Here is a 21,968-nt window from a genome sequence, read left to right on the forward strand (position 1 = left end):
GTTCCTCCGCGCAGACCTGCCGACGTTTGGGGAGGTTTGGGCGCCTCCCCAAACGTCGGCAGGTCTCCGTTCCTCCTGCCGACGTTTGGGGAGGTTTGGGCACCTCCCCAAACCTCCCCAGGTCTCCGTTCCTCCGCACAGACCTGCCGACGTTTGGGGAGGTTTGGGCGCCTCCCCAAACCTCCCCAAACGTTGGCAGGTCTCCGTTCCTCCTGCCGACGTTTGGGGAGGTTTGGGCGCCTCCCCAAACCTCCCCAGGTCTCCGTTCCTCCGCGCAGACCTGCCGACGTTTGGGGAGGTTTGGGCGCCTCCCCAAACCTCCCCAGGTCTCCGTTCCTCCTGCCGACGTTTGGGGAGGTTTGGGCACCTCCCCAAACCTCCCCAGGTCTCCGTTCCTCCGCGCAGACCTGCCGACGTTTGGGGAGGTTTGGGCGCCTCCCCAAACCTCCCCAAACGTCGGCAGGTCTGCGCGGAGGAACGGAGACCTGGGGAGGTTTGGGGAGGTGCCCAAACCTCCCCAAACGTCGGCAGGAGGAACGGAGACCTGGGGAGGTTTGGGGAGGCGCCCAAACCTCCCCAAACGTCGGCAGGTCTGCGCGGAGGAACGGAGACCTGGGGAGGTTTGGGGAGGCGCCCAAACCTCCCCAAACGTCGGCAGGAGGAACGGAGACCTGGGGAGGTTTGGGGAGGCGCCCAAACCTCCCCAAACGTCGGCAGGTCTGTGCGGAGGAACGGAGACCTGGGGAGGTTTGGGGAGGTGCCCAAACCTCCCCAAACGTCGGCAGGAGGAACGGAGACCTGCCAACGTTTGGGGAGGTTTGGGGAGGCGCCCAAACCTCCCCAAACGTCGGCAGGTCTGCGCGGAGGAACGGAGACCTGGGGAGGTTTGGGGAGGCGCCCAAACCTCCCCAAACGTCGGCAGGTCTGCGCGGAGGAACGGAGACCTGGGGAGGTTTGGGGAGGTGCCCAAACCTCCCCAAACGTCGGCAGGAGGAACGGAGACCTGGGGAGGTTTGGGGAGGCGCCCAAACCTCCCCAAACGTCGGCAGGAGGAACGGAGACCTGCCGACGTTTGGGGAGGCGCCCAAACCTCCCCAAACGTCGGCAGGTCTCCGTTCCTCCGCGCCCTGCCTGCCTGCTTCTTTCCGCTGCGGAAAGAAGCAGGCAGGCAGGGCGCGGAGGAACGGAGACCTGCCGACGTTTGGGGAGGTTTGGGGAGGTGCGCGCGCACCTCCCCAAACCTCCCCAAACTTCGGCAGGTCTCGGACGGCGGTGGCTTGGGAGAGGTGCGCGCGATCCCGGAAGCACCAAAGCCTCGGCCGCGCACAAGTCCTCGGTAAGTTTTTTTGTTGACTGGAGTATAAGCCGAAGTGGAATTTTTCAGCCCAAAAAGTGGGCTGAAAAATTCGGCTTATACTCAAGTATATACGGTATTTCATGGCAAATTGGAATTCTTTGGGAAAAAGTAGAAGGATACCAATATCTCTGGATATTGGTGTCTCTAGATTTCTAATTATATTGGAAAATTGAAATCCCCAGACATGTTCTACAATTTGGAAGTTTCGCATATTGCTGTGTCCATGTTTATAACACGTTTGTAATCCAAATATACTAAAGAACATTTAGTATATGTTTCTAAAGAACATATTTTTGTTTTTTTATTCCTTATACAGTTAAAATATGCACTGTATCATTTCAATCGGAAGTTGACCTTGGAGCCTAAGGTATCTGTCAGTTGTAGAATAGTAGTTGTTGGATCATCAAATGTTGGAATCTCCTTCCTGGAGACACTGATTTTTTGGTAAGTTTTTAGATTTGTTGTCATTTAATCTCACACTGGACAATTTTTCATTTTATATTTGTTTGTTTGTTCAATTATTGCATTTATGTCTCATCTTTTTTAATGAAAGCTCATCATTATATACTTATAAGTTTCACCTTATTCTGCCTCTACAATAATAATTCTTGAAGTAGGTTAGGTTTAGAATAAGTGACTTGTCCAACTGTATATTGTCATTCATGTCTGGCACCTTAGCTATTACCAATTACCTAACCTATCTATACTGCTATGATTTAAAGTCTCTGTGCTTGTTAATGTACACATGCCACTGCCTCCTTCCACTCAGGGTTAAAGACAATCAAGTTGACTTTGTGTATGGCATACATTGTAGCTGTGGTTATAGTGGTGATCATCACTAGCATTCACAGTGCTGATGATGCAGTTCCAAAATAGTTCCAAAAGGAAGATCTCTTTAGAATCTAACCAAGAAACTGTTAGAGTAGACATGGATAGCATGTATCTCTAGTTTTAGGTTTAACCAGGATGGCCAATGTTTTAAAGCATAGTGGGAATTTCAAGCTAACATTTGGAGGTCCAGACTTTTTGTTGTTATTGTTAGTTGCCATCAAATTGATACTGACTTATAGAAACCCTGTAGATAGTTGTTCTGGATTGTATTTGATCTTCAGTCAAGTGGCTAATCCCTGCTAGAGTTGAGTCTACTGCTGTTGTTATTGCATTGATTCATTACAATGCTAATTTTTTAAACATTTTCAATCTTGCCAAGCATGGTATCTTTTTCTACTATTCTTTCTCTTTGCACGTCCATAATATTAAACTGTTAGCCTTGTCAGTTGAGTTGATAAAGAAAGCTTCAGCCTGATTTTGTCCACTATTTAATTATTTGTTCATCCAGCAATCCATAATGTTCGCAGTACCTTTTGCCAGTATCTATCTATCTATCTATCTATCTATCTATCTATCTATCTATCTATCTATCTATCTATCTATCTATCGCCATCCATCTCAACCAAGTGACTCTGGGTAGCTTACAGTTCTAAAACAATAAAACATTTTAAAACAATAAAAATAATCCAAAGCTAAATATACAGTGACCAAAATAATTAACTAATTAACAATACACCCAAGACACAAGACTCTTAATACATTTGGAGCCCCAGGTCCAGTACACAGTCAACTTTGTTAAGCCTTATTAAAGGTCATCAGGTTGGGGCCATTTAAATTCTGAAGAGAAAATACAGCATTCCACAGGCATTACATCAGAAAAGGCTCATCTTCCTGTCCCTGCCAGCTGACATTTTGTCTGATGGAATCTGTACCATGCCTAGTCTCTGGACCAAATCAGATATATTTGATCTTCTTCCATTCTGTCCTGTTTTCAGAGAGCTATCCTGATGACGGACAGATGGATAACCAGTCTGAAGAAGATAATGTGAAGCTCCTTCAATAATTTCTTTACAACATTCCTTTGGATCGGGTAGAGAAAGCATTCAGAGCTTGACTTCTTGAATTCCTCCCAAAAACCTTTTTAGCACTTGCCATAGGCAGTTTCTCTACCTTTTCTATGTAATGAATTAATGTATTAGTCCATGTGTGTCGTGTGCATCTGCTTTCCTCTGTTGCAACTCTATGTTTTGCTCTGTGTACAGGGAAACAGAGAGCAAGCCGTACACTGTATGTTCTGCTCTGGGTTACGTGAACAGAGGAGGAGAGAGGGGGACTTAATATGAACTAACCAGCAGCATTCCGGGTCACTGCCCAACTGCTTCTCTCATAAGGAGGCATTGGGGGATTTTTTTTCTAGAACGTTTTACTTTGCAGGACCAGATTTGGTTCCCCTTTTACTTTGATGTGTTTCTTTTGGCAACTTCTCTCGCCTTACCAAATTTGGTCTCACCGCATTCAGTTTTCAGACGTACAGAGAGAGCTCTTCTCATCTCTTTTACTCAGCGCTTTCCATTAAGATGGCAAGAATAAAGAGGAAAGATCTAGAGCTAGTTATTAGGAATCCACTTCTGCAGATTACACTGAAGCATGTGGATTGCAAATGGCAGCTGCAATTCTATTCTGACTTACTAGACAGCAACCTCGTTAAAGAAATACATTAACCTTAATTACAGCACTTAGACGGAGACTTTCACATCATGTCTATATCATGCTAAATAGCCTAGAGTAAAATGCAGCTAAAGATTGACATCTCATGATATTTGTACTGTTCGATACATATTTTCTTTGAAGAACTAATTTGAAGAAGTATGTGATTCAGAGTATAACTATGTTCAGATCATATTTAGTCTGGGCAGTGTACATTAGGTCAGGTCAGATTGGCTGAATTCCTCTAAAAGCTCCTGAAGAAGGGCAAATAGGTCTGTTAATGTCATACCTAAATTATTTGCACCCATGCAGCGGATTATTATTATTATTTATAATAAATTACAAAGTATAATAAAGTATGAGACAGTAAGGACAGTTTTATTTTCTTTCCCACTCATGTTTATCATCAGACATTTTTGTTTCCAGACCAGCCTACTTCAAGTATCAAAGCTTGATTAGTGTATGAAAATAACATGGGGGAGAACTTGGCTATTTTATCAAGTGCTGCTTTTATTACAAAAATAAAATCAATTTTATATGTGAAAAATATGTTTCTATTTTCTACACCTGCTTTATCTCTGCGTTGCAGAATTATTTAAAGCTTGAAAGACCTCCGAAATAGTCAGAACAGTGTCAGAACTATCATCCACAAATGTATATCACTTAGAAGTCTTGTAAGCTGGGATTTAGGGATATTTCCCCCATAATTATATACTTTATATTTTGTTATTTAAAATATTTAATTTTATTTTCCTTTAATGTTCTGAATTATGCATTAAGTTACAATCAAATGTTCATATTGTTTTTATTTATTCAGTTGTTTATATTTACCATCATATTAACAATGTAGAAATATTGTAGAACAAAGAGTTTTAGCAAAGAAGGAATTGGGAAAATTTTATACCCCATTGTTAAATGGATCACTTTTACTCCTTTGGTAAAAAGAATGCAGAACGCATAAAAGAAGAATTTGCACTACACCTTGTAGCAATATCTCTTTGCCCTATTTTAGTATCATCCCTTTACTACCTGCTATTAGGAGACTATTTAATAAATTGCCCGATGTCTAGGATAGCATTGATTCATTATCATTCGTACTGATAATGAAGAAGACAAAAAAAATGAAAATAAAAACTGCATATCCTTATACATAAGCATTTGAAGAAGTCTTTGATAGTGTTCCTAGGTCCTATAGCATTCTGTTTCTGTAATACATTTCACAACTGAAAGAGCAACTTTAACTTTAACTGATAAGCAACTTTTCTAATCAGATTTTCTTTGGATGTGTTGATTTGGATTTCAGGGATAACTATAATGCTGTCCACTGAGAATGATGGAGACACATTTAGACTGCAACCTATCATAGTCACTTTGAGAGTAAGTCCTGTTCAGCTAAACAGGGCTGAGATTGTTGATAGAATGAATATAGCACTTACTGAGTTCATCCTTTTTTCTTTCCTTGGATTTGTTTAGCAATCATAATATAATGGCTTAGGAACTGCATGCTTCTAAGCTCTACTTAGAACAGATACAACTCCTGTTATCTGGTAGCCCAGTATTACACAGTATCCTGCACAGCTGTCTTGTTTGGCACTAGCCAGCATAATGCTTGCTGTTTAATTAGGCTTTTTATCTTTACATTTGTCTGAGAATGTTAGGAGCCTTCCATGTTGCCTGCCACTAATTAGTTGACTAATTAAATAGTTAGGTCTTACTTGCTGATCACAGGGCTAACATGTAATGAATGTTGTAGTAATTGTTATTGTTTTATGCTATCTGCCTTTTGCCACATGAGTTGACTGAAATATGTGCCCTTTTCAGATTGTTTTTTTTTTGGTCTATATTGAGGGAAAATAATGCGAAACAAAACAATGCAGTGGTTCTCTGTGCACTCAGTATTACTGAACGTTCAGACAGAGATAAATAGGGCATGTTCTGTCTTGCCTGGCTGTGAAATCAGTAACAATAGATGGTGTCTGTGATAAATGCAAGACATAATGATGAAAGATAGTGCTCAAAATATTTGCAGCAATCATTTAAAAGAGAACAATACTGTAGTATGGGTATATTCTAGTCAAATGATTTTAATGTTTAGCACTAACAAAATAGTTCTTATCTGCTTTTCCTTATAAGCTTAGATCTCCACAATGCATTTGGACTTACAATACTTTAACTGAGCTTATGGATTCTGTACATCCTTCAACATGTGAAACCATCAATGAAATAAATGAAAAAAAATCTATAAAAGGCTTTGGAGGAAAAAAACCAGTTCCCAAACAGTTGCTCATCCACCTACTGGTCAGGCCCAGATCTGCTTCATGTATTTTATACTATAGGATTGGTCCATTAAGTCTCCATAGAGTAGGGAAGATTCTGTTCTGTTGCATTTGCCATCGGGAAATAGTTTTGAATTATTTCATTTGTGTATTTTAATGAGTCCGTTGTAAGAAGTACAACTAATGTATGTATTTGATTCTTTAGCTTCCTTTTGGGGAGGTATGCCTGTGACTGTACATGTACATTCAAACCAAGCTTGATCCTCAAACCATCTTTTCGTTTCAGAAAGCTTATTTCTCATCCACGAATATCTATGAAATTCTGTGGAATATCTACCTTTGCAAAAAGTGAAAATGATCTAAGTAGTAATATTTTCAGTGATTTCTGCTTTCCTTAACACATCACTAATAAATTGGCAACACGACCCTTTTTTTATTTTAAAGCCAAGGATGCTTAGGCCGCCTTTTGTAGCTGCACTTTAAAGCCAGGCAATGAAACCCAATACCTTTTACTTATTTCCCTAGATACTCTAATCCCTCCTGCTTTACAAGTATCTTTGAGCTGTTCTTCCCCTTTTGTATCCACAGCAACATGAATCCCTGCTGGAATTATTTGCTTCGATAAAGCAGGTGCACTTGTTTAATGCTTGGTTGGGTTGAGCTCTTAACTTGAAGCTTTAGAAAAAGAACCTGATGGTTGCCCTGTGCTGTAAAAAACAGGGTATGCAGGATTTTTATATGTACCTTGCAGAAGCAATTCTGTTTCTGATATGCACTACCTTTTCTTCAGCATGTTTCCATTTTGCAATGACCAAAAATATGCTGCTTGTTTCAATATTAAAGAAACTAAACCTAAGATGGATGAAGCTCTCTTGAGTTAGCTCTGAATTGTCAAAAAATGAAATAATTACAAGGTTTTCTGATTATAATTGCCATAATTTCCTAACTGTGTTCCATGAGATAAGATAACTAATATTGTTCCACCCAAAATAAATGGAACCTTAATAGCTTTTGTAAACAGAATGTTCATCCAGAAAGAGGCTAACCCTAAATCTCTGCAGGATTTACTGTTCTGTATTTACATTCTTCAGTTAGCTTCCAAATAAAATTATAACAATGCTTTATTTTCCAGACAAACTATTCTCAGTGGAGTGAGAAATAGAGAATCTTCACCCATGCAAACTGTGCTTCTCATTATATTTACACATCAAACTTTTGTAACTATACCTCCTTCCAGGTAGGAGGTTCAGTAACATATAAAAAACTTTTAATGGACTCTGCATTTTGCATAATTCTTAACTTTTCTGCAGCTTCTAGTTTTGCAAGCTCAGATGAAACGATAACTGAGCTACCAGGATGTTAATGTTAATCTAGTCTTCCTTAATGTGGTGTCTTCTGTTTGTTGGATTTAAATTCCCATAATATCCAGCTGACACACCCAAACTTAAAAACAGTTATGTGAGTTGAAATTCCAGCCCATGGGAGTGGCTGGGTTGGGAAGAGACAGCTAAGTTACCTTCATTTTGGCACCATAGGAATACAAGAAAATAGAATGAGAAAGTCTTAATTGCCAACTGAAAAAAATTAAACCCTAACTCAGGGGTCTTCAAACTTGGCCCTTTTATGACTTGTGGACTTCAACTCCCAGAATTCCTCAGCCAGGCACGCTGCCTGAGGAATTTTGGGAGTTGAAGTCCACAAGTCATAAAAGGGCCAAGTTTGAAGATCCCTGCCCTAACTAATAAAAGAGAGCAAGAGCTGAATTTTCACATCACCTTAGGAAACCAATCTGACTTAAGAAAATTTGGAACTGAACAAATTGAGGAAATATACCTGTTTAGCAATCACTAAATATAAGAAAACAATTAAATAAGAGTAAATGTATCTCGTTTCATATACATTTATCTGCAATCTCAATTTATGACTGCACCTCAAGGGAACTCTCTGTTAAGTTCTGAAGTTTGCAGACAATACAACGGTCATTGGCCTCATTCAAGACGGTGATGAGTCTGGATATGGATGTGAGGTTGAAGAGCTGGCCTTGTGGTGCAGCCATAACAACTGGAACTGCACTTAAAACTCTAGAGATGAAAATGGATTTTAGGGGGAGCCCTTCTATTTTGCCATCTCTTATCATATTTAACACCATAGTATCAACAGTAGAGTCCTTCAAATAATCTCCCAGGATTTGAAATGACCACTTAAAATTAGAACCATCATTTCTTTATTCGTGTCACAAGCATCACAGTTAAAATAAGGCATACTCTATGACATAAAATTTAAAATATAAAATACAAGATTAAATTATGTAAAAATTAAACAGATCTTTTCCAGAAACTTGTTCCTTTAAGATTTTGAATAGCTCAGCTGGAATACTGTCCCCTCCACTAGCTTTGTTGTTGCTCAGCTTTCCTAAGGCCTACTTCACTTCACATTCTAGGATGTCTGGCTCAAGGTCATGACCACCTCGTCGTGGTTATCAGGGACGTTAAGTTTGTTCTTGTATAGTTCTTCTGTGTAATTTTGCCACCTCTTCTTAATCTCTTCTGCCTCTGTTAGGTCCCTGCCATTTTGGTCCTTTATCATGCCCATTTTTGCATGAAACGTTCCCTTCATCTCTCCAATTTTCTTGAAGAGATCTCTGGTCCTCCCTATTCTATTGTTTTCTTCTATTTCTTTTCACTGTTCATTTAAGAAGGCATTCTTATCTCTCCTAGCTATTCTCTGGAATTCTGCATTCAATTGGGTGTATCTTTCTTTTTCTTTTTCTCCCTTTGCCTTTCGCTTCCCTCCTTTCCTCAGCTATTTGCAAAGCTTCCTCAGAAAGCCATTTTACTTTCTTGCATTTCTTTTTCTTTGGGATGGCTTTAGTTGCTACCTCTTGTACAATGTTGCGAACCTCCGTCCATAGTTCTTCAGGCACTCTGTCTATCAGATCTTAAATCTATTTGTCACCTCTACTGTATATTTATCAGGGATATGATTTAGTTCATATCTGAGTGGCCTAGTGCTTTTCCCTACTTTCTTCAGTTTAAGCCTAAATTTTGCAATGAGAAGCTCATGGTCTGAGCCACAGTCAGCTCCTGGTCTTGTTTTTGCTGACTGTATAGAGCTTCTCCATCTTTGGCTGCAGAGCACATAGTCATTCTGATTTCTGTGTTGATCGTCTGGTGATGTCCATGTGTAGAGCTGTCTCTTGGGTTGTTGAAAAAGAGTGTTTGCGATGACCATCGTATTCTCTTGACAAAATTCTGTCAGCCTGTGCCCTGCTTCATTTTGTACTCCAAGGCCAAACTTGCCTGTTATTCTGGTTATCTTTTGGCTTCCTACTTTAGCATTCCAGTCCCCCATGATGATAAGGATATCGTTTTTTGGTGTTAGTTCTATAAGGTGCTGTAGGGTTTCATAGAACCGGTCAATTTCATCCTCTTCAGCACCAGTGGTTGGGCTTGGACTTGGACTACTGTGATATTGAATGGTTTGCCTTGGATTTGAACTGAAATCATTCTGTCATTTTGGGGATTGTATCCCAGTATTGCTTTTCCTACTCGTTTTATTGACTATGATGGCTACTCCATTTCTTCTGAGGGATTCTTGCCTGCAGTAGTATACCTGATGGTCATCTGAATTAAATTCTCCCATTCCTGTCCATTTTAGTTCGCTGATTCCTAAGATATCGATGTTCAGTCTTGTCATCTCTTATCTGACCACGTCCAGCTTTCCTTGATTCATAGATTTTCCATTCAGGTTCCTATGGAGAAAAAATCTTTACAGCATCGGACTTTCCTTTCACCACCAGATACATCCACAGCTGAGCATCCTTTCGGCTTTGGCCCAGCCGCTTCATTCTTTCTGGTGCTACTAGTACTTGCCCTCTGCTCTTCCCCAGTAGCATATTGGATGCCTTCTGACCTGAGGGGCTCATCTTCCAGCGTCATATCTTTTTGCCTTTTAGTAGTGTCCATAGGGTTTTCATGGCAAAGATACTGGAGTGGGTTGCCATTTCCTTCTCCAGTGGATCACATTTTGTCAGAACTCTCTGCTACGACCTGTCCGTCTTGGGTGGCCCTGCATGGTATAGCTCATAGCTTCATTGAATTATGCAAGCCCCTTCATTGAATTACGCAAGCCCCACAACAAGGCAGTAATCCATGAAGGGGATCTTCCATATACCAGGTTAAATTCAGGATCTGTGTGGTGAATTTTTTTTCGGGGTGAAATCAAGCCTTTTGTATGAAAAGGCTTCTATGATTACAGTGAGGTGATTTTGTACCATTGTTTTGAAGTTTGTAGGTGTGGCAACAAGAGAGAAATTGGACCGTACCTCTTAGAGGTATTGGCCCCTTTACCTGGTTTTTAAAACTGCTTCAACTTTAGCCTTTTGCCAGACACTAGGAATCCTATGTTGTTCCAAGAACCATCAATAAAAAGGCACAACAAAGAATGTTCTACCTACGTCAGCTCAGGAAACTCAGACTGCCCCAGGAGCTGTTCATACAGTTTTACAGAGGAATTATTGTGTCTGCCATTTGTACCTCTATAACTGTCAGGTTTGGTACAGCAGCCAAACAGGCCAGGTACTGATAGTTAAGACTGCAGAAAGAATAATTGCAACTGGCCTGCCTTCCATAGACCTGTACATTACACAGGTCAGACAGAGGGCTGAGAAGGTATCTGCAGACCCCTCACATCTTGGACATAAACTGTTTCAACTCCTCCCCTTAGGATGATGCTACAGGGCATTGCAGGCCAAAACAACTAGACACAAAGACAGGTTTTCTTCACTCTGTGGAATGCCTAATTCTAATAGTGCTGTCTAATGTTTATGTGTATTTACCGAAGTAGTATGGCTGTAGCATTATTATTTATCCTTATTATCCTGTTGTTGTTGTTGTTAGTTGCAAAGTCGTGTCCGACCCATCGCGACCCCATGGACAACTTTGCTCCAGGCCTTCCTGTCCTCTACCATCTTCTGGCGTCCATTTAGGCTCAGGCCCACTGCTTCAGTGACTCCATCCAGCCAGCTCATTCTTTCTCGTCCCCTTCTTATCCTGCTTACTCTCTGTTGTTGCTGTTATTATTATTATTATTACTATTATTCCATTGCTTTGCATGTACACTGAGAGCTTCTACACCAGAGACAAATTCTAATCACACTTGACCAAATAAAATATTCAATTCAATTCAATTGACTAATATATCTGAGCTGGAAAATTTGGCATTAGAGATTACTTTTTAAGCTATTATTTTGTTTAATGACATGTAAAGATTGTACATATTTAGCATGATATAGACATGATGTGAAAGTCTGCGTCTGAGTGCTGTATTTAAGGTTAATGTATTTCTTTAACGAGGTTGTTGTCTATTAAGTCAGAATAGAATTGCAGCTGCCCTTTGCAATCCACATGCTTCAGTGTAAACTGCAGAAGTGGATTCCTAATAACTAGCTCTAGATTTTTCCTCTTTATTCTTGCCATCTTAATGGAAAGCACTGAGTAAAAGAGATGAGAAGAGCTCTCTCTGTACGTCTGAAAACTGAATGCAGTGGGACCAAATTTGGTAAGGCGAGAGAAGCTGCCAAAAGAAACACATCAAAGTAAAAGGGGAACCAAATCTGGTCCTGCAGAGTAAAACATTCTAGAAAAAAATATCCCATAATGCAGGGGTAGGCAACCTTGGCTGGCTCAGGAATTCTGGGAGTTGAAGTCCACAAGTCATAAAAGAGCCAAGGTTGCCTACCCTTGCCCTAATGCTTCCTTATGAGAGAAGCAGTTGGGCAGTGACCCGGAATGCTGCTGGTTAGTTCATATTAAGTCCCCCTCTCTCCTCCCCTTTGCTCACGTAACCCAGAGCAGAACATACAGTGTACGGCTTGCTCTCTGTTTCCCTGTACACAGAGCAAAACATAGAGTTGCAACAGAGGAAAGCAGATGCACACGACACACATGGACTAATACATTAATTCATTACGTAGAAAAGGTAGAGAAACTGCCTATGGCAAGTGCTAAAATGGTTTTGGGGAGGAATTCAAGAAGTCAACCTCTGAACGCTTTCTCTACTTTTCTCTTTCCGATCCAAAGGAATGTTGTAAAGAAATTATTGAGGGAGCTTCACATTGTCTCCTTCAGACTGGTTATCCATCTGTCCATCAGCAGGATAGCTCTCTGAAAACAGGACAGAATGTAACTAAATCTGGGCAGGGCAGGAAGATCAGATATGAAAATGGTTGGATTCAACCAGAAGCTGCGGAGAAAAGAAATCCAGAAATAACATCCAATGTATTCTTATAGAAGAGGAAATTGGGAAACATCTTAGAACAGGGCTTTCTGATTGGTGATACACATATCACTGGTGGTGCTTTGGTACCTGGCAGGTGGTATGCATCCTAGACAAGTGTAGTGGGTGGGATGAGCTGAAGTGATGGCAGCGCCACACAGGCCTGGGGGAAAGTCAGCTGGGGTTGTGTTGAGGGCCCAGGATTGGTGCGCTAAGTTCCAGCTGATTGATGCTTACAGCAGCCTCAGGGGTGGCCGGATGCCACACACAGTCTTTGGGTGGAGAGTCAGATGGGGCTCAAGTGTTGCCAGCGCTCTGCTGAGGGCCCAGGATTAGCGTGAGCAGCTCCAGCTGATTGGTGCTTCCGCCAGCCTCTGCTGTTGATAGGGTGCTGGTTGAGGTGAGAGAATCAGCTGGAGCTGCAGGGCTGCTGGGGCTCAACAGAGGCCTCAGGAAGCTCCAACTGATCAGCACTATGTGCAGTGGCCAACCGGGGAGCGGGTGACTGCATGGGGGACTGAGACTGGGGTAGTGACTGACGCTGGAGTCTCCGTGAGCCCCAGAGAGTGATGCACCTGGAAGATAAAAAGGAGGACGGGGGAGAGAGGAGAGGATATAGAAAAGGAGGAGGTTTTGGCGGGAGAGGGAGAGAAAAAAAATACGACGAGGAAAGAGAAGGGGATGGAGAAGGAGAGAGGGAGAAGAGGAGAGGCTTCTGTGAGACAAGCAGAGGGATCAACAAAAGAGCAGAGGCTGTGAAAGAGACAGAGAGCAGAGGGAGAGAGGAAGAAGGGCTGACCACCCACCTGACCACCAAGGTAGCGATGCATATTAATAAATATGGATAAATTTGTGATATGTTCATCAGGGCAAAGGAAAGTGATTCAGCAAAGAAACTGCCTCTGAAGAAATTAAAACCGGTACTTTTTTTCCTTTTTTTTTTTTTGGTCATCAAGTTTTTGATGCCTTACTAAGCACTGGTAGTACTTGAATATTGTCATGTTCTAAAAGTGGTACAATCTGTGAAAAGGTTGAAAAGCAGTGCCTTAGAATACTTTGCACTCTATCTTGAGCTTCTATATAAAAAAGATGGGATATAAATGTAACAAATATATAAACCCAGGAATTATTTTGAGTACCAGAATTAACAAATCGTTGCTGTAAAAATTGCTTTTTGGTTGCTGTCCATCCTTTTTTTTTATTTTAGGACAGCTTGCATGCTGTTGAATACTCGTCCCAGAAAGTATGCAAAGCCCCTATTTTGGAATTTTGAAAATCAGCTAAAGCAAAGCTTTTCCAGCAGAGATTTGCCTCCCTAGATTAGTTTGGTTTATGGATACCTTACAGGTTTTATATTGTGTGTTGATGATATTTTAATTATTTATATTGTGTGCTATTGTCTGTTTCTTGTTTTAATTTTTATTCTGTCCAGAGTTCATTTAGATTGGGTTAAAAAGCTGTACCGTATATACTTGAGTATAAGCCGAATTTTTCAGCCCACTTTTTGGGCTGAAAAATCCACTTCGGCTTATACTCCAGTGAACAAAAAAAAAGAACTTCCACCCCCCAGTTTGGAGAGCTGCTGCTTTCGTCAAACATGGACGAAGGCAGCAGCTCTCCAAACGGGCGGCGGCGGTTTGGAGAGCTGCGCGCGCAGCTCTGCCGCCACCTCTGCAAGCCTCTGCTGAGAGAATGGGGCGCTGGAAGCTTGCCACCCATTTTCTCGGCGAAGACTTCTTTCGGGGGATCTAGCCTCTGCCGCCCCCTTCTCTCAGCTGCCCAGCTGAGAGAAGGGGGTGACAGAGGCTGGATCCCCTGAAAGAAGTCTCCGCTGAGACGAGAGAACGAGGCGTTGGAGCGCTCCGCGAAGTATGGGGCGGGGAAGCTTGCCGCCCATTCTCTCAGCGGCGAAGACTTCTTTCGGGGGATCCAGCCTCTGCCGCCCCCTTCTCTCAGCTGCCCAGCTGAGAGAAGGGGGTGACAGAGGCTGGATCCCCCGAAAGAAGTCTCCGCTGAGACGAGAGAACGAGGCGTTGGAGCGCTCCGCGAAGTATGGGGCGGGGAAGCTTGCCGCCCATTCTCTCAGCGGCGAAGACTTCTTTCGGGGGATCCAGCCTCTGTCGCCCCCTTCTCTCAGCTGCCCAGCTGAGAGAAGGGGGTGACAGGCTGGATCCCCCGAAAGAAGTCTCCGCTGAGACGAGAGAACGAGGCGTTGGAGCGCTCCGTGAAGTATGGGGCGGGGAAGCTTGCCGTCCATTCTCTCAGCGGCGAAGACTTCTTTTGGGGGATCCAGCCTCTGTCGCCCCCTTCTCTCAGCTGCCCAGCTGAGAGAAGGGGGTGACAGAGGCTGGATCCCCTGAAAGAATTCTCCACCGAGATGAGAGAACAGGGTGGCAAGCCGCCGAGAGAATGGGGCAGTGGAGCGCTCCGCCGAGAGAATGGGGCGGCTTGCTGTTTTCTCGGTGCAGCACGGCAGAGGCTGGATCTCCCGAAAGACGTCTCTGCTGAGATGAGAGAACGGGGTGGCAAGCTGCCGAGAGAATGTGGCGGCTTGCTGTTTTCTCGGTGCAGCACGGCAGAGGCTGGATCTCCCAAAAGACGTCTCTGCTGAGATGACAGAACGGGGTGGCAAGCTGCCGAGAGAATGGGGCGGCTTGCTGTTTTCTCGGTGCAGCACGGCAGAGGCTGCCCAGCTGAGAGAAGGGGGTGACAGAGGCTGGATCCCCTGAAAGAAGTCTCCGCTGAGACGAGAGAACGAGGCGTTGGAGCGCTCCGCGAAGTATGGGGCGGGGAAGCTTGCCGCCCATTCTCTCAGCGGCGAAGACTTCTTTCGGGGGATCCAGCCTCTGCCGCCCCCTTCTCTCAGCTGCCCAGCTGAGAGAAGGGGGTGACAGAGGCTGGATCCCCCGAAAGAAGTCTCCGCTGAGACGAGAGAACGAGGCGTTGGAGCGCTCCGCGAAGTATGGGGCGGGGAAGCTTGCCGCCCATTCTCTCAGCGGCGAAGACTTCTTTCGGGGGATCCAGCCTCTGTCGCCCCCTTCTCTCAGCTGCCCAGCTGAGAGAAGGGGGTGACAGGCTGGATCCCCCGAAAGAAGTCTCCGCTGAGACGAGAGAACGAGGCGTTGGAGCGCTCCGCGAAGTATGGGGCGGGGAAGCTTGCCGTCCATTCTCTCAGCGGCGAAGACTTCTTTCGGGTGATCCAGCCTCTGTCGCCCCCTTCTCTCAGCTGCCCAGCTGAGAGAAGGGGGTGACAGAGGCTGGATCCCCCGAAAGAATTCTCCACCGAGATGAGAGAACAGGGTGGCAAGCCGCCGAGAGAATGGGGCAGTGGAGCGCTCCGCCGAGAGAATGGGGCGGCTTGCTGTTTTCTCGGTGCAGCACGGCAGAGGCTGGATCTCCCGAAAGACGTCTCTGCTGAGATGAGAGAACGGGGTGGCAAGCTGCCGAGAGAATGTGGCGGCTTGCTGTTTTCTCGGTGCAGCACGGCAGAGGCTGGATCTCCCGAAAGACGTCTCTGCTGAGATGAGAGAACGGGGTGGCAAGCTGCCGAGAGAATGGGGCGGCTTGCTGTTTTCTCGGTGCAGCACGGCAGAGGCTGGATCTCCCGAAAGACGTCTCTGCTGAGATGAGAGAACGGGGTGGCAAGCTGCCGAGAGAATGGGGCGGCTTGCTGTTTTCTCGGTGCAGCACGGCAGAGGCTGGATCTCCCAAAAGACGTCTCTGCTGAGATGAGAGAACGGGGTGGCAAGCTGCCGAGAGAATGGGGCGGCTTGCTGTTTTCTCGGTGCAGCACGGCAGAGGCTGGATCTCCCGAAAGACGTCTCTGCTGAGATGAGAGAACGGGGTGGCAAGCTGCCGAGAGAATGGGGCAGTGGAGCGCTCCGCTGAGAGAATGGGGTGGTGGAGGCTTGCCGCCCATTCTCTCGGCAGAGACTTCTTTCGCGAGATCCAGCCTCTGCCGTGCTGCACCGAGAGAACAGCAGGCCGCCCCATTCTCTCGGCGGCTTGCCACCCCGTTCTCTCATCTCAGCAGAGACGTCTTTCGGGGGATCCAGCCTCCAGCTGCTGCATTTCCCAGCCTTGGCTTATACTCGAGTCAATAACTTTTTTCAGTTTTTTTGGGGTAAAATTAGGGGTCTCGGCTTATACTCGAGTCAGCTTATACTCAAGTATATACGGTAATTGAAAAACATGCATATATACACATGTGCCAATAGGGAATAACCATAACCGATGGTATTAAACACTGCTAGGAATGTCTGTTTGTTGTATATTTTGTAAATCGTCTAGTTACCTAGCAACAGATTCTGATTTAACTTCTGCTTCTCCTTGTTTAAATTATGGGTGGCAAACATTACTGAATTATAGAGCACAACTTGATTCCATTTGTTTGATCAAAACAAACTTCTGATCTATTCATGATGATGCTGGAGAACAGAAAAGTGGGGAATTTACAACCCAAAGCCTATTCACATAATACAACATTGCAGGCCATAGTTTTGAGCTACACAGGAAAGAAAGTGGGAACTGATGAAGATTTGTTAGTCCAGATCTTTCTGTTAAGGAAGATGAAACAGATATTTTCAAAATAGAAGTTCCTTTATTTTATCCAATATTAATTCCTTTCACCCCAAACATGAGCATTCTCATTAGCACTTAGGTCTATAGGTGTATAGGTGATGATTATAAAGGCAATCATGATAACGGAGGTAATCCTCAACTTATGATCTGAATTGGGACTGGAATTTCCATCTTTGCAGTCACATAAGTCAAGTTATCACATGACCACACTTGCTTTTACAATCATTTTACAATGGTCATAAGTCGAGTCACTATGGTTGTAAATTAAGTCATGTGATTGTAAGTGCAAACCCAGATTAACTAATAAGCTTTTGGGGGAAACTGGCAAAAAAAGTTGCAAATCAACCATATGACCACAGCCAAGTGCCTGAATTGTGATCACATGATTATGAGGGGAGGGCAACAGTTGTAAGTTCAAATTTAGGTTGTAACTGATTTTTTCAGAGGCCATCATTAATTCAAACCATCATTAATCAAATAGTTGTAAGTCGAGGACTATGTGTAGCAGCAGCTATTACTACTGTTACTATTATTGGTGTCAACATAGTTTGTAAAAGTTGATATAAATACTGGTGCATATTTGCATAAGATATATGAATTCTAAGCACCAAAAAGCACAATTTAGTTGACATTTCAATTGCTTATCAATAATATGAATTAAAAATAACTGAAGTAAATTTACAAAAATTTTGGTATTCTTTTTTTTTTGCAGCCCACACCTGAAATTCAACAACCTTACATTGATTTCAACTCATGGCCTTCCAGGGAAAGGTGCATCAAATAATCTGCATAAGCGATTTTTAATCAACAGGTTTGTTTGGAGCATTTTCAATACTGCCCAAAAGACGAACATAAACATTATTTTATAACAGTAAAATATACTTCTGATGCTATGCAGTACATTTATATAGTAATGAGTTAATTAAATTTACTTCTAACATTTGCACTCCCCTTGTCATGGATTTCAGGTTTTGCCCTTTGCTAAATTACTATCCTTGTTTTGCTTTTAAAAAAACTATAGCGATGCCTTCAGTAATCCTTTCCTCTTCTTTTTAGCAAAAGTAGCAAAAAAGGGGGAAAAACAGAATAGAGGTGGGATAAGAGGAAGCTATTCTAGAAATGGAGAAGAAAACTGGGTGGAATTTAAGCTAGGCCTTGTTTTTGCTAGGGGTGTCCAACCTTGGCAACCTTAAAACCAGCCAGCATGGCTGGCTGGGGTATTCTGGGAATTGAAGTCCAGAAGTCTTAAAAGTTGTCAAGGTTGCATAATCCTGGTTTATGCATTACAGGTTTGTAATAGCTATGTCTGCAGTAATCTGTACCTCTTGCTAATCCATTATTTTCTTACTAGCAAATGTAGTAACCTCCTACTGTTTCATTCCAATTCATGTGTTTTCCTGTGGGGTAATACGCGGTGGCTCAGTGGGTTAGGACTCTGAGCTTGTCGATCAGAAGTTGGCAGTTTGGCGGGTCGAATCCCAAGTGCCGCGTAACAGAGTGAGTGCCTGTTACTCGTCCCAGCTTCTGCCAACCTAGCAGTTCGAAAGCACGTAAAAATGAAAGTAGAAAAATAGGGACCACTATGGTGGGAAGGTAACAGTGTTCCATGCGCCTTTGGCGTCTAGTCATGCCGGCCACATGACCACGGAGACGTCCTCGGACAAGCGCTGGCTCTTCGGCTTTGAAACGGAGATGAGTACCGGCCCCTAGAGTCGGAAACGACTAGCACGCATGTGCGGGGGAACCTTTACCTTTACCTAATACAATACCTGAATCAGAATAGAGCTGGAAGGAATCTTCGAGGTCTTCTAGTCCAACCCCCTGCTCAAGCAGGAGACCCTAAACCATTTCAGACAAATGACTGTCCGGTCTCTTCTTAAAAGCCTCCAGTGATGAAGTATCCACAATTAACCAGTGGAACAGCTTGCCTTCAGAAATCATGGGCGCTCCATCACTCTAAGAAGAGACTAGACCAGGGGTAGGCAACCTCGGCTCTTTTATGACTCATGGACTTCAACTCCCAGAATTCCTGAGCCAGCTTGGCTGGCTCAGGAATTCTGGGAGTTGAAGTCCATGAGTCATAAAAGAGCCGAGGTTGCCTACCCCTGGACTAGACAGTCACTTGTCTGAAATGGTATAAGTTCTCTTGTTGAGAGAGCTTCCAGTGTCCCACTGGGGCGATGCATTCAAATATTTCAGTTCCTTTACATTGCTCAAATTAAGTGATTCAAATATTTGGATGTATCCTTCTACCAGATCATTGATAGTTCCATGAACAAGATGTTAACCCAATGTTGAAGACGATTAGAATAGTTGGCTGCAATGCCCTTATTTCAGACTGAAATACAATGCTGGAGTTGACGATAGGCATAGGGAAATGGCTTGGTGAGAATTCCCTCCCATGAAAACTGTCTCCTAACACCTCCCAGCTGAAGGTGTGCAGGTTAGGTTTTCAGTGAAATACAATGACATATTTTTCAAGTCACTATATTGTCAGTTAGAATTTTAAAATTGAAAAAAGTTTTAAAAATTGAAAATGAGAGACAGAGAGGTGGCTTCCCTTTGCATCTCACCGCCTGCGCTCAGCTGCCCGGTTGGGTCACTGGGCCACCTCTCCATCTTCAGCTGGGCTGCTGGGCTCTCAGTTGGGACACTGGGCTGCTTCACAGCTGGCTCACCTCTCAGTTGTGCTGTCTCTCAGTTGGAACAACTGCCCACCTCTTTAAAGGATTTTTCCCCCCTAAAATTTTCAAAAATTCTAGAAGTTTATTTTCATAATTGCCAAAATTCAGAAGGTGTTTTAAAAAGAAAATGTAAACTGAAATTTCTATTCTTAGAAGTTAGTCTTCTAGACTAATAGAGTAACAGAGCTGAAGGGACCTACACTCTTTTGGACTGTCCAACATCCTCTCAAAAACCTCCGGTGACAGGGCACCCACACCTCTGAAATCAAGCCGTTTCACTGGTTAATAGTTCACACTGTCAGGAATTCTGGGAGTTCTGAGTTCTCCTTTTAGTCCCTTCTGTGGCTAATGTTGATGTTGCCCTCTTGATATAGTTTGCAATCCACAGATATATTAAAAATGATAGATGAATAAAAAATTTGAAAAGGAAAACAAAATCCCAGCTGAAATAAAAAAAAGAATAGTATCTCAGTAAAAAAATGAAATGTCAGCTTGTTGTTAGTATAAATACCGTTCCTTACTACGGACCTCAGTAAACTTTCTGAAAGGGAACAAGAGGACTTGATCTATTATGGGATGTTAATCAATTGAGCAGAATATAATTAATAATTATATACAATTACTAAAATGAACTTGTTGCTTCTTCACAGTTATTGTTTTAATGAGGATGATTATGCACTGATGTCACTTGGTTCATGGATTAATGTTGTGGCTGGAAAAATGATTGCTATAAACAGATCTGCAAAACATGTAATAGTTTCCAAGGGGAAAAAAGTGCTATATGATCATCTCATTCTCTGCACTGGCCAACAGTATCAGGTAAGTTCAAATATTGAATCAGCACTCCTATACCTAGTTAAATGGGAGAAATTTCCATTGAACTCAGATTAATTAATTTATACTGCATATATTATAATATGTTTGGAACATAATTTGTTTGTTTCATATCCAAAATATTTTTAAAACCTTATTTTTTATCCTCTTTTTAGAAATATACCATGTTCAAGACTGTGATCCCATGCTTAATTGAACAAATAGTTCAAGAAATAGTCTATAAGAATAAAAAAAACAATGACTGTTAGTAAAAAATCATCATGGCTGAATTCAATATAAGTAGTCGTAGTTTGTAGCTTGTTAGAAATATTATGAAAATCTCAGAATGAGTCCCAGATTTAAATAATCTATCAACAAATGAGAGCCTATGCTACTCAGTTCAGTACTGTTGCAGCATAAAAATTTGTCTTTGATCTGATTCGATTTATTTGATTTGACAAATCTTGCAGCGATGGAATTCCAAGGCTCCTCAACAAACTATTTGTTCTTAGGAGACAACTAGTGATCCCTGAATCATTGTTTCAGAGATAGATATTTCCAGGGCTTTTTTTGTCATAGAATTACCAGAACAGAGTTCTGGCACCTTTTTTGGATGGAACCTTGTAGGGTAGGCAAGGCGGGTTGTATTTATTTATTTATTATTATTTATTAATTGATTTTATATACCGCCCTATTCCTGAAGGACTCAGGGCGGTTCACAGGGCAAGTTAAAACAATACAAAAAGGAAAGATAAAATAGAATTAAATTAATACTAGCCCACAGGATTAAGACAAAGTTAAAATTTAAATTTAAAATTAATTTAATTTAAAACCCCTCAGTCCAGGCCAGACAGTTCAAACAACCAGGTTTTTAGGTCCTGGCGAAACGAGTGAAGGTCGGGGGCAGTCCGAAGTTCCATCGGCAGTTCGTTCCAAAGGGCGGGCACGCCCACAGAGAACGCCCTCCCCCTGGGAATCACCCGCCGGCAATCTCTAACCGGCGGAACCCTAAGGAGGCCCTCTCTGTGGGAGCGCACAGGACGATGGGAAGCTGATGCTGGCAGCAGGTGCTCCCTAAGGTAAGCCGGACCCATGCCATTTAGGGCTTTATAGGTCATCACCAACACCTTGAATCTAACCTGGAGGGCAACTGGAAGCCAATGCAGCTCGCGGAGAAGAGGTGTTACATGAGAGTATCGGGAAACTCCCATTACTACTCGTGCGGCTGCATTCTGCACCAGCTGAAGCTTCCGAGTGGTCCTCAAGGGCAGCCTTGAATCTCACCCGGAAGACAACTGGCAACCAATGCAGCTCACGGAGCAGAGGTGTAACGTGGGAGTATCGGGAGACTCCCAACACCACTCTCGCGGCTGCAATGATAGGGTATTGTTCTCAAGTGAATACACTGGACGTCAATTTCTCTTCTCACCCATATGCCAGATT

At 43.1% G+C, this 21,968-nt stretch overlaps 1 protein-coding gene across 1 annotated transcript in view; it reads left to right on the forward strand.

Moving 5' to 3' along the window:
* Positions 1-21,968, forward strand: part of CFAP61 (cilia and flagella associated protein 61) — a gene marked incomplete at both ends in the record, with an annotated part of 146,327 nt that overhangs the window by 65,823 nt on the left and 58,536 nt on the right. Inside the window, 3 exons of the mRNA XM_081325248.1 lie at positions 1,674-1,801; positions 17,741-17,839; positions 20,363-20,531. Coding sequence (XP_081181374.1) covers positions 1,674-1,801; positions 17,741-17,839; positions 20,363-20,531 — 396 coding nt within the window. The remainder of the gene's footprint in view (positions 1-1,673; positions 1,802-17,740; positions 17,840-20,362; positions 20,532-21,968) is intronic.

Source organism: Vipera berus, assembly GCF_964194415.1.
Source record: "Vipera berus genome assembly, chromosome: 3".
Classification (NCBI taxonomy): domain Eukaryota; kingdom Metazoa; phylum Chordata; class Lepidosauria; order Squamata; family Viperidae; genus Vipera; species Vipera berus.